At 38.3% G+C, this 14,241-nt stretch overlaps 1 protein-coding gene across 1 annotated transcript in view; it reads right to left on the bottom strand.

The window, feature by feature from the left end:
- The window catches only part of ACTR3 (actin related protein 3), a 61,088-nt gene extending 51,893 nt beyond the window's left edge, over positions 1–9,195 (bottom strand). Inside the window, exon 1 of the mRNA XM_044669914.1 lies at positions 9,004–9,195. Within this exon, the coding sequence (XP_044525849.1) occupies positions 9,004–9,047 (44 nt within the window). The 5' untranslated portion in view covers positions 9,048–9,195. The remainder of the gene's footprint in view (positions 1–9,003) is intronic.
- Positions 9,196–14,241: the final 5,046 nt, after the last annotated feature.

Below are 14,241 nucleotides of genomic sequence, written 5' to 3'. Positions count from 1 at the left end.
ACTCTAGTGACTCTTCTGCCTTAGAATCAATGCTTAGTAAATCAATGCTTAGTAATGATTCTAAGATAGAAGGTAAGAGTTTTAAAGAAAAAAATCTATTAAAAAAATGAAATGGCCAGTGAGTCAATAAATACTGGGTCTATGTTCCAAGCACTGTATTGAGGATTAGGGATACAAAAGAAAGTTTCTGCCCTCAAGAGCTCACAATCTAATGGCGCAGGCATTAAGCAAATAAATATGTGCAAACGAGTTATATACAGAATAAATAAGAAATAATTAGGAGAGGGTAAGTAAATGAATAAGATGGCTGGGGAAAATGGGATTTTGATTGAGACATAGAAAAAGCCAGAGAAGCCAGTACAGGGAGGGACAAGGGAAAGCATTCCAGTTGTGAGAAGCAACCACAGAAAATTCCCAGAGTCAAAAGATGAGAGTTCAAGGAACATTAAGGAGGCGAATGTTCCTGGATCAAAGAGTAGGAGTAGTAGGGAGTAGCTGTAAGACTAGAAAGGTAGGAGGGGGCAGCTAAAAGGCTTAGACAAGCATGAGTTTGTATTTGATCCTGGAGATGATAGCCACCAGAGATAATAGGAGAAAGAGGGTTGTTTACATAGTGAGACCTGCTCTTTAGTAAAATCAGTTTGGCTACTGAATGACAGATGAACTGAAGTTAGGAGATTTGAGGCAAGCAAATTCACCAGTATATTATTGCAATAGTTGTGGTGATGAGGGCCTGTACCAGAGTGAAACTGTTATCAAGGCATTGTTAGAGGAGAGTATTTTAGAGAGGTTGAAAAGATGAAATTCACCCAGGTTTTGAGCTTTGGGGACTGAGAAGATGGTAATGCCCTCCACAGTAATAAGGAAGCTTGGAGAGAGGGAGGGCTTAGAGAAGGAAATAATAAAGCTCTGTTTTAGACATGTTAAGTTTAAGATGTCTGTTGGATATCCAATTTGAAATGTCTGCAATGTGGTTGAAAATATATGATTGTTTGGAGCAAGACAAGCAGATTTTCAAAATATCAGGAGAGATGAAAATTAAATCTATAGGATCTAACAAGATCACCAAATGAAAGAATAGAGAGGGAAAAGGGAAAAGAGCCCAAGAAAGAATCCTATGAGACACCTTTGGTTAGAAAGTAATCTGAATAAGATCCAGCAAGGAGCCTAAGAAGCAGTTGCTTTCTGCCCAGTTGTTCAGCTGCAAAGGCAATCCAAGGAATCAGTCTATCAATACACATCCATCCTGAATAATCACTGCAAAAAAACATGGAAGGGACCAATGGATAATTAAACAGAAGAAAGCATGTTGAAATGTATTTGGGAAATTGAAAAGTACTTTCAATATAAAAATCAATCAATCAAAAAGCATTTATAAAGCTCTTACTTTGTGCCAGGCACTGTGCCTTAAGCACTGAGAAGATATGAAGGCAAGAACAGTCCTTTCCCTTATGGAACTCACATTCTAGTGAGAGAAACATGTAAATATCTAAGTATATACAAAACATATACAGAATAGATGGTGGGAAATCTCAGAAGGTAGCAGCAGGAGGTGAGGAAACCCAGAAAGGCCCTGCAGAAAGTGGGATTTGAGCATAAGAATAATACTTAAGAAGGGAGAATTCCAGGCAAGGGAGACAACTAAGCAAAAACATAAGAACAGGAGATGGGTTTATCATATGTGAAGAATACAAGGCTAGAGAGGTAGAAAGGGGTCAGTTTAAAAGGCTTGAGAGGGTTGATCAAAGAGCTAAAAAGAATACCAGGTGTTCAGTCTGATTATGTCACCTGCCCCTATGAACTATTAAATGACCTAGAGTAGATCCTCATTAACTCATTAGTTAAAAAAGGAGAGAGACAAAAATCACTTAGAATAAGTTGCACTCATATTGCTGGAGGAAGTAAACATATGAGATCAAAAGGTTCACTGAATTATGTTGCTTGGAAGAAGTACATTTAAAATATAACAAATCATCTAATGATCTCGCTGGTCTTCAAATTAAATTAATAATGTATTTTTGTCTTTATACTTCCAACTACAAATAGTCCCTTGACTACTGATTATAGTCAATAATGCCAATTCTGGACTTTCAAGGAATTGAAGGTAAAATTCTTTCATTATCATTCCACAAGAGACCTCCAAAGTTGTTGTTAAAATGGGATTTTTCCTATTAAATGAACTCATTGTTGGAAATTTTATTTCTAATCTTCTAGATAGTGAAAAAAATTATGTCTAGTTTCTCTATATTGAGCCACCAATTAATTACTCTGAATCCAAGGGGAAAAGCATACTCCATTTGGTAAGTGATTTAGAAATTCAGGCCCAACCAGAATTGAGGAGGAAGTATTAAGCTGTCTGCAAAGATAAACCTTCATCCAGGGCCTCTTTTCACATATAATCACCAACTTCATTATTTGTTTAATTCCTTCACTCTACCTGCCAAACTACCTAGCCATTCTATCCAGGGTCTAAAACTTGGGATTTTCTTTGATTAAGCTTCAATTTTCTGATGTACCAAAAAAAAAAAAAAAAAAAAAAAAAAAAAAAAGTTCTAAACCACAAAATCCTTTTTTACCATCATACAACCCATTGCCAAGATCTGTTTATTTCAGCTTTAAAATTTCTCCCAAATTTATTCTTTTTCCATTTCTTCTGCCACCATGTTAACAAAGCTCTCCTTACTTAGTTGTCTCTCTAAAATACTATAAAAATCTAAGACTCTCCCCTCAATCAAGTCTCCCCTCCTACTCCAGTCAATATAGCCTACATGCTTCTGCCATATTCAACTGTCTTAAAACCTCATTTCCATCATTTCAATTGTTCTCTCAAGCACTTATGAAAACTCCACATGATAGAGGCCAAGTCTTCAGCCTGGCAACCAGGGCCTTCCATAAGCTAGCTATCAAATGTATCCCTTACAACTTTTCCACAACACATACTATTCATGAGTGTTGGTCCCCTTCGCAAGTACACAAATCCTTCAAGTCCAACTCAAACCCTATCTCTATCAGGAAAGCTTCCCTATCTATACCAGCCTACTTCTTCCCTCCTAATCCCTATATAGTATAAACAATGCAGCAAAAGATAGTTTCTCACATTTCATTATGTGTCTTATATTCCCATTAGATCTGTAATTTTATGGGAAAAACATTATAAGATGCATTTTATCTCTTCAGAGCAATCAGCAATATTAAGCATAGAGTATACACTCAATTTAATTTTACAATTAATGTCATTTTTCCCCACATGTACAAGCATATCATTTTTTTAATATTTATTTTTTTATTTCTTTTAAACCCTTACCTTCCTTCTTGGAGTCAATACTGTGTATTGGCTCCAAGGCAGAGGTGTGGTAAGGGTAGGCAATGGAGGTCAAGTGACTTGCCCAGGGTCACACAGCTAGGAAGTGTCTGAGGCCAGATTTGAACCTAGGACCTCCCATCTCTAGGCCTGGCTCTCAATCCACTGAGCTATCCAGCTGCCCCCCACATAATTTTTTAATGATTTACGAAGAACAAGTTATTTACATAACTGGGTCAAGTAATAGGTATTCTGAGGCCAAAACACTACACAGTTTCACCAAGGGTATGTCATGGAAATTTTACTCCAATCAAATGAAGTACCAAAAAGCTAAGGCATCAAACTCTTAAAAATAATTATGGTCTTGATAAAATATAAGTGTAAAAAGTTGCAATTATAGTATAATGGTCATCATTACCAAAAAAAAAAGTAGCACATAAAACTCTGCAAAAATATTCCTTATGTGAGTTCTTCAGTAAAGTAACATGGTTTATTTATTAAACATATATACAATCTAAAATAAACCTTTCCACCTAGGGTGGAGAATAATGGAATACAAAGAGATCTTGAATCCATGAAAGGAAGATCCTAGAAAGTAGGGGGCAAAACATTTATTTACACTGTTACTGGTGCAAAAGCTACAACAAACAGCATAGGCAGAGATATGTACTAATAAATATATTTAATGATGACAACAATAGGAACTATAAATGCTTTGGTCCTTTGGGATAGAAGAGCTTGTGACTATTCATTCAATAAACATTTGCAAATGTTTACTAGTATTACTCTAGTATGACAATATGAGACAAGCATGTATTTGTTCATAAATACATTTGGAAAGTTTAATTCTTTTGCCAAAAAAAAAACCCTTTGTTTATTCCAACAATTAAGAGTTCAACAGTATAAGGAGGTAGAATTCTGGTATTATACCCAATGAAAAAAGTGACACTAACAATTTTTTAAATGATATGACAAGGAAAAAGTAAAATTTCATAATTAAAATGATGGTATCTAAAACAAAGGTATTAGGAAGTCTTTTATTTAAATGTTGGAGAATCTTGAATACATATAATTTAAAACATTACAATTTTCTGTAACTTCTTTTTTTAAAAAACCCTAATATCTTTTATATATATCCTTCTATATTAATTTTTATTTGTTACAGGGCTAGGCAATGGGGGTTAAGTGACTTGCCCAGGGTCACACAGCTAGGAAGTGTCTGAGGCCAGATTTGAACCTAGGACCTCCCCTGGCTCTCAATCCACTGAGCCATCCAGCTGCCCCCAATTTTCTGTAAGTTCTAAGAACTCAATTCTTATCTATTAAAAACTTTGAATAATTGAAAAAAAAAGTCTTAAAATAGAGAACACTTTTACATTCTAATTTCAATCTACAACAAAAAAGTATAGAAATTTAATTTTACTATTATGCAGGATGAATTGCTTAACTTTTTTCTGTGGTGTTTAACCATCATCGTAATGGACAAAACTTTAGGCTGGTTTGAGCCTTGGCTACATATTTCTTAATGTAGGTCAGAGTTAACTTCTGCTAAAAGTTCCCTATTTTTAATTGTTCAGAATAAGGGGCTGGGCTTGTTGGCACAAGTCTGTAATCCCAGCTATGTAGGGATGCTGAGGCAAGTGGAGAACTTGAGTTCTGGAGTTCTAAGTCCCAGGAGGGCCAAACTGAAGGACTGAGGGTCCAAATTAAGTGTGGAACCTATATATAGTTATTTACATGTTGTCTCCACATGAGAACATAAGCTCCTTGAGAACAGGAACTGTTTTTGCCTTTCTTTGTACCTCCAGTGCTTGGCACAGTGCCTGATACATATTTTTGCTTATTAATAAATGCCAATATTATAATTCCCAGAGGTACGAGGCCTAGATTGCCTAAGGAGGGGTTAGCCCACTCAAATCAGAAATCAAACAGGTCAAAGCTTCCAAGCCAGTCAATAGTGTAAGTGTAAGACAAGGGCAGCTGGGTAGCTCAGTGGATTGAGAACCAGGCCTAGAATTGGGAGGTCCTAGTTTCAAATCTGGCCTCAGACACTTCCCATTTGTGTGACCCTGGGCAAGTCACTTGACCCCCATTGCCTAGCCCTTACCACTCTTCTGCCTTAAAACCAATACACAGTATTGATTCTAAGATGGAAAGTAAGGGTTAAAAAAAAAAAAATTTGTGGAGTAAGGCAGCAAGTGACCCTTGCACTTCCATCCTAAAAGAACTAGAGAAGGGGGAAGGAGGGGGGGAAGTTGACTGTACTTTATTGGAACTAACAAATAATTTTTCTGAATTTTGCTGACTCTCCTAAGAAAGCAACGTTTTTCAGAAAGATTGATTTGATTCAGTATGTTTTATTTCAATTAAATGAGATAAATTTAACTTTTTTAAAAGCCTCTAAAACTAACAAAAATATTACAAAAAAAGGCAAAATATGCCCTTGTTAACTAATACCTGTTTTGGGTTACATTCAGCAGGGTCTTGTCATCAAATTAAAAACTAAAATATGAGGAAAAAAATAAGGTTTTCTACTTCCCGGGAGGGTAAAATCCGGAGTAAGAAATCTCTAATGGTAGGTCAGACACCTGAGGAAAATCGTAGAGCTATTTTTGACCCACTCACAAAACACTTTGTCCTACTAGGCCAATATCTACTCTCTCTAGTTGTCAAATATAAACAGTAATAATATATAGATACATTGTCATTTAAATAGTATATTTATATAAATAATATATGGTATAGGAAAAAGTCAGCTTTGGAATTGAGAAAACCTGGATTCAAGGCCAGGATCTGACACATTCTATGAGTCTATGACCAGGTCACAGGATCATAGAACTAGAGCTAGAAGTGACCTTGAGCGTTTCAGAGGTCATTTTGTCCAGCCCCCTAATTTTATGAAGGAAGTTAGGGCCTTCACTGTCAATTAGGTGAAGATTCTTTTTGTGTATGATTTATACTAGATGGTTGTTCAAAGTCCCAACTCTCAAATTATATACAGTTAAATAACTTGTTAGAAATCAAACATAGCACCAAAGGTGGGATACATGAGTCATGGCTCTTTGGTGGAATTTGAACTCAAGTACTCCATTTCCACATGGCCCTTTCCACAGTATCAACTTCTCAACACTCCAGAGAAACTCTCTAAAACTACATTTCAGAGGAGTTGCAGATTTGTGTTAAACAGTTTTCACAATGCGTGTGCCAATAATGATGAAAATACACCCTCTCCCCCTCAAAAAATAAATAAAATAGTACTATGATTGAAGCTTCAAGGACTGCCCAAAAGTTATGAGTTTCTGAATTCCCCTTGCCTTTTGAAAATTTTCAAGCAGAAATTAAATGGCCACTTGTTGGTTATGTTATAATAGAGATGGCCTGTGAGATTCTTTCTAAGACTCAAATTGTATGATCCAGTGAATGTAGAAACCTTGATTTTGTATATCATAATTCATAAACATGAATTAGTGCCCATTTCTAGGTTCATAAATGAGTTTTCTATGGAAAAAGTTCTTTAAAATTAAATGCTTTTTGCAATCCAAAACAAATACTGACCCTAGACACACAGGTTAAATTCAAGGCTGTCCCTTGGAAAATGGGGTCATGTGAGGACACCGAACTTCAGCATCATTATACCAGTATAAAATAACCAAAAACTTATTCCACAAAAAATAACAAAAAGACAAAAAGTCCAACGCTGTATCTTACTTGAAAATGCTTTAGGCTATTTCAGTGATATGAAATGTTATAAAATTTGATAGTACTGTACTTTTCATTCTGAGAGATTTTATAGGAAAATGATAAATTCAGATATAGAACTACCTATGCAGCCTCTCAAAGTAGAGTCCTATATTAGGAATTCTGATGTTTCTCTGGAACACAATATAACATCTGAAATTGTCATGAGAGCAGACACTGGTTTTGGACATTAGGGTAAAGGCATCATATATTAGTGTAACAAGTAGTGAGTTACAGAGAAAAGGAATAAACACTTTGCAACAAAAATAAATTTTGAAGAAAAAAAATTTCAAAACCAAAAGTAAGCGATTTTTTAGGAATTAAGATGTCATCAGATCAGAAAGAGGAAAAATACTGTATAATGGGAAATAGAAATGGACTTGCACTAATAAGATATTACTGCAAAATAGCCTACTACAGACTTCAAAACTTATTTTACTGTGTGAAATCTTTGGGAAATCACTTTATCACAGAGCCTCAGTTTTCTCTTCCATAAAATGGGATCAAAAATGCTTTGAATCACATACCCTCAACAGCTTGCTGGGAGGAAAAGGTGCTTTGAAAACTGTGTAGCACCATATAATATCATAAAGTTTGTGTTTCTTCAAGATATCACACCTTGTTAAGATGAAGTCATGTTTGATAAATATATTAGGTGTTCGGTAATCTACTTTTTAAAACCCTCACAAACATTAGTTTTTTCTTTATTCTAAATTTTAGTAAACTAACACAACACAAAATGAAATACTTCCAAGTATACCACATTTATTGTACAATCACCTAAACAGCTTCTCTTTTTAAAAATATTGCAACAGAGACTACAATTACTTCTAAAAAATGTTTTCTCGGTTACTTTTTCTGGGACACGAGGGCATTTTATTTTAGTTCATAAAAATGCCTAACACCCGCAATTCATCCTAACAGGTATCTAAACTTGCTTAATTTTTTTTTTAATCTAGTAATATGTTCAGGTTGAAATCGAAAACTACCTTATAAGGATATAAAAGATTTAAAGCAGGAAGAGGTTTTGACAAAACTAAGGAAGTTGCTTCGCGCTTGCTCATTGAGGGACTTTTTTTTTCTTTCAGACAAGAGAAGTAACACATGACATCTTTCACTCTAGATTAAAATGACTAGGTTCCCTAGCAAGATATGTAAAAGGAATGAAGACTACAGCAGAATGGGGTTGGGGTGTTTAGAGCTTTAGCGAGAGAGTTTGGGGGAGGTTTGTGAGGGGTACTTCCCCCCCTTAAAACTCTGCTCTCTTAATTCCCATGAAGGAAGTGTATTCCTCCCTTTCCCCAACCCACACCCTGGGCATGAGTCTTGTCAAAGCAACCCTGCAAAACCCACAACGTGGGCTTTGCCTTTTTTTCCCCTCCCCTCGGTCTAGTCCTCTTCCTCCGGTCCCCACCCCTCCTCTATCATCCTCTCCTCGAAGAGGCGGGAGGGAGGGAGGTCGAGAGAGCCAGAGCGAAATGGGTGTGGGCTTCTGATACTCGAGAAGACCCTGCCCCCAATCTTTGAGAAGCAAGGGGGTCCCCAGATCTGCCGAGGCAGGAGAAGGTGGGGGAGGGGCAGGCCCAGAGGAGGAAGCGGGAGTGAAGGGGTCCTCACAGAACCTTTCCACTATAACATTCCACCTTGAACCCTAGAAAGGTGCACATACCCCTACCATCTCTCCTCTCTCGACCAAAGCCGCGAAGGGCGAGGTCGGAGGGAGTCGAGGGAGGGACCCTCTCTCCAGGGCCCCACCCCTCCCGAACCCAGCAGAGCCGGTGACTGACACCCCGACCAGCGGCGGCAGCGGGGGCAACTCCCCACGCCATTCATCTGTTCCCCACACCCTCTCTCCTTCTCTGTCTCACCCACCCGCGCCCCGCCATTTTCCCACTCCGCCAGAGTTCCCCCTACATCCCCTCCAGCTACTCGGTCCCCTATGGGGGCCCGTCCTCTCTACTCACCCGGTGCCACAGTCTACCACACAGGCCGGCAGCCGTCCCGCCATCTTCTGCCTCCGCCTCCTCTTGCTGCAGCCGCCGCCGCCGTCGGGTCCGTGCTGGATGCGGGGAGGACGGGGGGGCTGGTGGCGGGGGCTATCTAACCATCCACAGCCGGGCCGCCTCGCGCTCCCGGGAGTCAGAGAGGAAGCTGAACCAGCGACGGGCGGGCGAGTAGGGAGGGAGGGCAATAGCCTGGGCCAGCGGCTTCCACTTCCGCAACCCAGCCAGTCAGTCAGGCCGGCAGTCTCCGCCCAGCCCCGCCACGGCCGCCTCCCCGCTCGCTCGCTCTCTTTCTCTCCGCCCCACTTCGGCCCTCCCCCTCTACAACTTCTCCCCTTTCTCAGCCTTTCTCCGGGAAGCCAAGATGGCCGCCGGCGCTGACGCCCAAGCCCGGCCCAGCCTGGTGGACAAGGCTGCCACCGCTTCCTCCCACCCAGCCGGAGGAGGCTAGAGAGCATGCGTATGCGGCGGAGGCGGTGGCAGCTTCCCCACCCAGGTTCCTGGCTCCAGTCCGAGCTTGCTCTGGCTAATTCAGCGCCGGGTTTTCCAAGGGAGGCGGAGCTGGGAAGTCAGCAGAGGTCCTTACAAACGTGAGGAGCCACCTCCTCTTACTCCTCCTCCTCAGTTATTAGTTCTGTAGGTTGTGAGAGCTATTGATTGGGAAGCTGTGCACCTCTCTGCATGCTGGGGTGGCACAGTCTTCCAAAGGCAAGAGATTAGATTTTCTCTGGGGTCGAAAAGAAAAAGTATTTTAATAGAAAGCCAGCAGCATGTGTCTTCCATGACTTAAGTCCATGATATTTTTTTCAATGGGAAAAAGAATAAAAAGCGTTTTGACTGAGAAATAAAAAAAACAGACAACTATTGGTGTGTGTTTTAAGTGTTTGTATAGCCATTCGTGGGTTTTTAAACACTTTTGTATCATAGAGTCCCTTTGGCAGTCTAGTGGAGCCCATGGACCCCTTCTCAGACTAATGTTTTTGGCTTTTTTTTTTCACTTGGGCCTCAGAATTCTCTTATGGGGTAAAAAGGGGAGGTTATCATTTTCATTTTACAGACAAGAAAACTGGGGCATTGAGTTATTATTTGTCCAAAGCCATAAATCAGTGATGTCATTTTCTTTCCATTAAGAGGCAGAATGACACAGTAAAATGAATATCATCCAGGGGATCAGGAGAGCTAAGTTCTTGTTGTTGGTCTGCTACTACCTAGCTCTGGTATCTTGGACAAGTCACAATCATTTTTAAAAATGTATGTTTGAGTCACCATTTTAAAAAATTTTATATATGTGTGTATATATATGTATATGTATAACAATATGTAACTTGAAAAAATAATATTATTTGTTATAAATATTTAATAAATTATGAGTAAGCTTATCCAAGAGAAATTATGTTTTAAATACAAAAAAATAAATAAGATTGGAAATGATATCAATTCTATTGAAATAATTCTTTTCAAATAAGTTCCTGAAGTCTCCCCTCTCCAAGAACTCCTCTTCTAAATGTTAATCTGAATTATTGTGAGCTTTTCTTTTAAAAACTAGGCTGCTCAGTAGGTAGAGACCCAAGCCTAGAGACAGGTCTTAGGTTCAAATATGGCCTCAGATAATTTCTAGCTGTGTGACCCTGGACAAATTCCTTACCCCCAATTGCTTACCCTTTTCCCCTCCTCTTCCTTAGAATCAATCTATTCTAAGACAGATGGAAAGGGGTGTTTTTTGTTTTTAATTTCACCAAAGAGGGCAGGGCCTGTCCAGATTGGTACACAAAATTGGACAGCACCTTCTCATATACAATTGAGCACTTAATCAAGGCTTTTTGATTATGATAACGAGGATGAACAACTATGATAAATCTGGGAGTGAATAGTCATCCCCTCCTGATAGGAAATGTTTGTCCATATCAAGACAGAAAAGGAAGAGGAATAAAGTCCAAAGAGAGAATTATTAAGCAAGCTTTTTATTAAGTGTCTACTAGGTGTCACACACTGATGTGCCGCGCCAGACTGGATACAAAGTAAAATAGTTTTCTGTCCAGGAGGAGCTTAAGGATATATAAAATGGATACAAAGTAATATAGAAGAAAAGGCACTAGCAAGTGTTGTGCTGGGAAGGCTTTATGAATAAGGTAGAATTTAAACAGAGACTTGAGGAAATGGGAATCTGAGAGAGGAAGTGAGAGTGTATTCTGGGACTATGCAAAGGCAGAGAGACAGCAGACACATTGTGGTGCCCCCTAAGAGGAAAAGAAAGTAAGAAGGCCAGTTTGATTATAATGTAGTGTTGGGGGAAGGAGGAAGTGACAAGCATTGCTTGGTCAAGAGGAGTGTGTAATAAGGCTATTTGGTTACTGCAAAGTTGTGAACAACTTTAAGTGCCAAACAGAGAAATGTATCTTTGATTCTAGAGGCAATAGCAAACCGCTGGAGTTTATTGAATAGGGGAGTGATATAGTCAAGCTTGTACTTATGGAAAATTGATTTGGAATCTATAGGGGAAGGACTGGAGTAGAAAGATGAGGCAAGAAAACCAATCAAGTACTATTGCAATATTTCTGGGGTGAAGTGATGAGGGCCTGAATGGAGAGTGTAGAGGGAGCCAATCTTACCAGTATCTCCAAGTAGACATTAAATGCCACAAATATTTTTAAAAGAATTCTTGTGTGCAGATCACTCTGTGAGACCGTAGGATAAATGGAAAGTTTAAATAAGAAACCCATTCCTTCAGCATATATCCACATACCATGGAACTTACAGACCAGTGGAGGGAAATTAAGAAGTGGGGAGGCAAAAGCAGATAGCTATGATATAAAATATTACAAGATAAAGTGTAGTCATTGAATAAACACTCTTGTATAACAAGTAAGGTGACTCACAAAGTAAACTCTGGTTTTCTTCCTAGGATATATTGATTACCTAGAGAGAACAAAAAGCCTAATAGGTATGAGATGGGTACTGAATTGAGCATATGATACATTGTTAATCACATGATGCCTTAGATTGCATTGTTGATTTTTGTTTTCCATTCATTTCAGGCATGTCTGATTCTTTGTGACCCCATTGGAGGTTTTCTTAGCAAAGATGCTGGAGTATCTTCTCCAGCTCATTTTACATTTGAGAAAGCTAAGGCAAACAGAGTTAAGTGACTTGCTCAAGGTCACAGAGATAATAAGTTTCTGAGGCCAAATCTGAACTCAAATCTTCCTAACTTCAGACTATCTACTGCTATTTAACTAATAGGACAAGACAACTCCTTTTATTTCCTTCCCCAACCCCCATGATAAAATGAGGTTTTTGTTTATTCAGGCGTGTTCAACACTTTGTGATCAAATAAGGCAATTTTTGTTTTGTTTTTTTTTTTTTAAAAAAAAGGACCATGCTATATGAATGTTTATTCTCTTTCACCCTCCATGAAGAGATTCACCTAAATTCATCAAGATCCTCATTTGATATTTATTGATATTATTAAATGATTTTATGTTGACCAGAATGGGTGAGGTAGGGCATAGTACAAAAGAATAAGTTTAGAATTGTTTGCTGAATGTTTTCACTCCATTTAATTAAAAAAAATATGATAACTTGGCAGAAGTTGCCACCTAACAAGTCTGGAATGTAATTCTATTAACTAGTAAAACCTCAGGTGGCATTGGATCTGGGATACTACTACATTGTTGGCCTACTTCCTGGCAGCGATCATTTCTCTAGAGAAATGTGTCGGGTGTAAGACATCAAGACCTACTGAAAAAGCTGAACATAGAGTCAGGAAGACCTAGGTTGAATCCCTTACTCTGATCTCCAAAGCCTTACTTAATTAAATGGAAGTGAAATCATTCAGACACTTGAAGCTTGAATAGGTTACCTGGATAAGCTGGTCCTCTAGCAAGATCTCTGCCAACAAGTTTGCCCTGGACTGGAAAATAAAAGGTTATGCTATCTAGTGTTTCTGTTATTGCTCTTCATTTTCAAAAATGATCTTCCAATTGTGCAGTTATTGTGTTATGGTGTAGTTATGATTGTGTTGTCTCTGAGTGTGGTAGGGAAATAACATTATGTTAATATCTGTCATACAATAATGATTATACTTTGGTTGGCAGTTGCAACTATTGTTCTAAGAACTTAACTTCATATTTGTTTCCTTTCCCCAGTCCTCTCAAAGATTTTGCTTAAGAGGAACTCCCCCCAGCCCATTTCCGGATTACTACAAACCTGAATGGTTTGCCTGCTATTGTTATTGTACAGCAACGTTCAGCTGTACCAAATTACTTTAGATATATTCCAGTTTGTAGAGGAAGGTATTCTTACCACCTTGTTAGGGAATGACCCCAAGTAGTAATTCTGCTTTCATCCCTCTTTCACACACTGTAGAATAATAGAATTTTGGGAGGCAAAAGGGACATTAGAGTATCTACCGTGACTCTTTATTTTTCAATAACAGGAAGAGTAGTTAAGTGACTTGCCTAACATTACCCAATTTATTAGTGGCAAAAATCAGGACAAAAATTCTAATTTCTTCATTCAAAGTTGAACACGCTTATTTGTAATTTCCTTGAACATATTTTTCCTCAACAGAATATAAGCTACCAGAGACCAAGAACTGTATGATTTTTGTATTTGCTTACCTACTCAAATGAAGTGCTTGGCATACTGCAATTACTTAAAGAATAAGTGCTGAATTAAATTACATTCCAAAAACTATTGCTTCAATACTGGATGCTATGATTCTTAGTATCTTGGCACTTCCTAATAGAGCACTGTTTCTTTAATAGATTCTTTCCTTTTTTTATCCAAAAGCACATGTTCCTTACACAATTCTCAGGCTTTAAGGTATGATATCTATGATACTTATAGCACTTTATACAGTCCAAATGAGTTCATGTGATTGGACTTAAGTACTGCCTTTCTTAAATCTCCAAAAGGAAGATTAGGTCAATGTATTAATTATTCAATGAGAGAGCATATTATCTGAGTTGTCCACAAGGTGATGATCTTTATGAGTCATTCACCAAATAGTCTCCCAATGAGACTTCATCACATGCATAGGAAAGCTTTTCTAAAAGCTATTAGCAAATATCTCCACTAGCCACCAAAAGGATAATCAGCCTACAGACACCTAATCTATGGTTGAACATACAGCTTCAAGAGTCAGTGCTGAGACAGAATTAAGCCAAGTAATAAAATAAGATAGTACTCAAAATATAA

The sequence above is a fragment of the Gracilinanus agilis genome, chromosome 3 (genome assembly GCF_016433145.1).
Source record: "Gracilinanus agilis isolate LMUSP501 chromosome 3, AgileGrace, whole genome shotgun sequence".
In the NCBI taxonomy this organism is placed as follows: Eukaryota; Metazoa; Chordata; class Mammalia; order Didelphimorphia; family Didelphidae; genus Gracilinanus; species Gracilinanus agilis.
The sequence above is the reverse complement of the archived record's forward strand: the minus strand, read 5'-3'. Positions and strand labels throughout refer to the sequence as shown.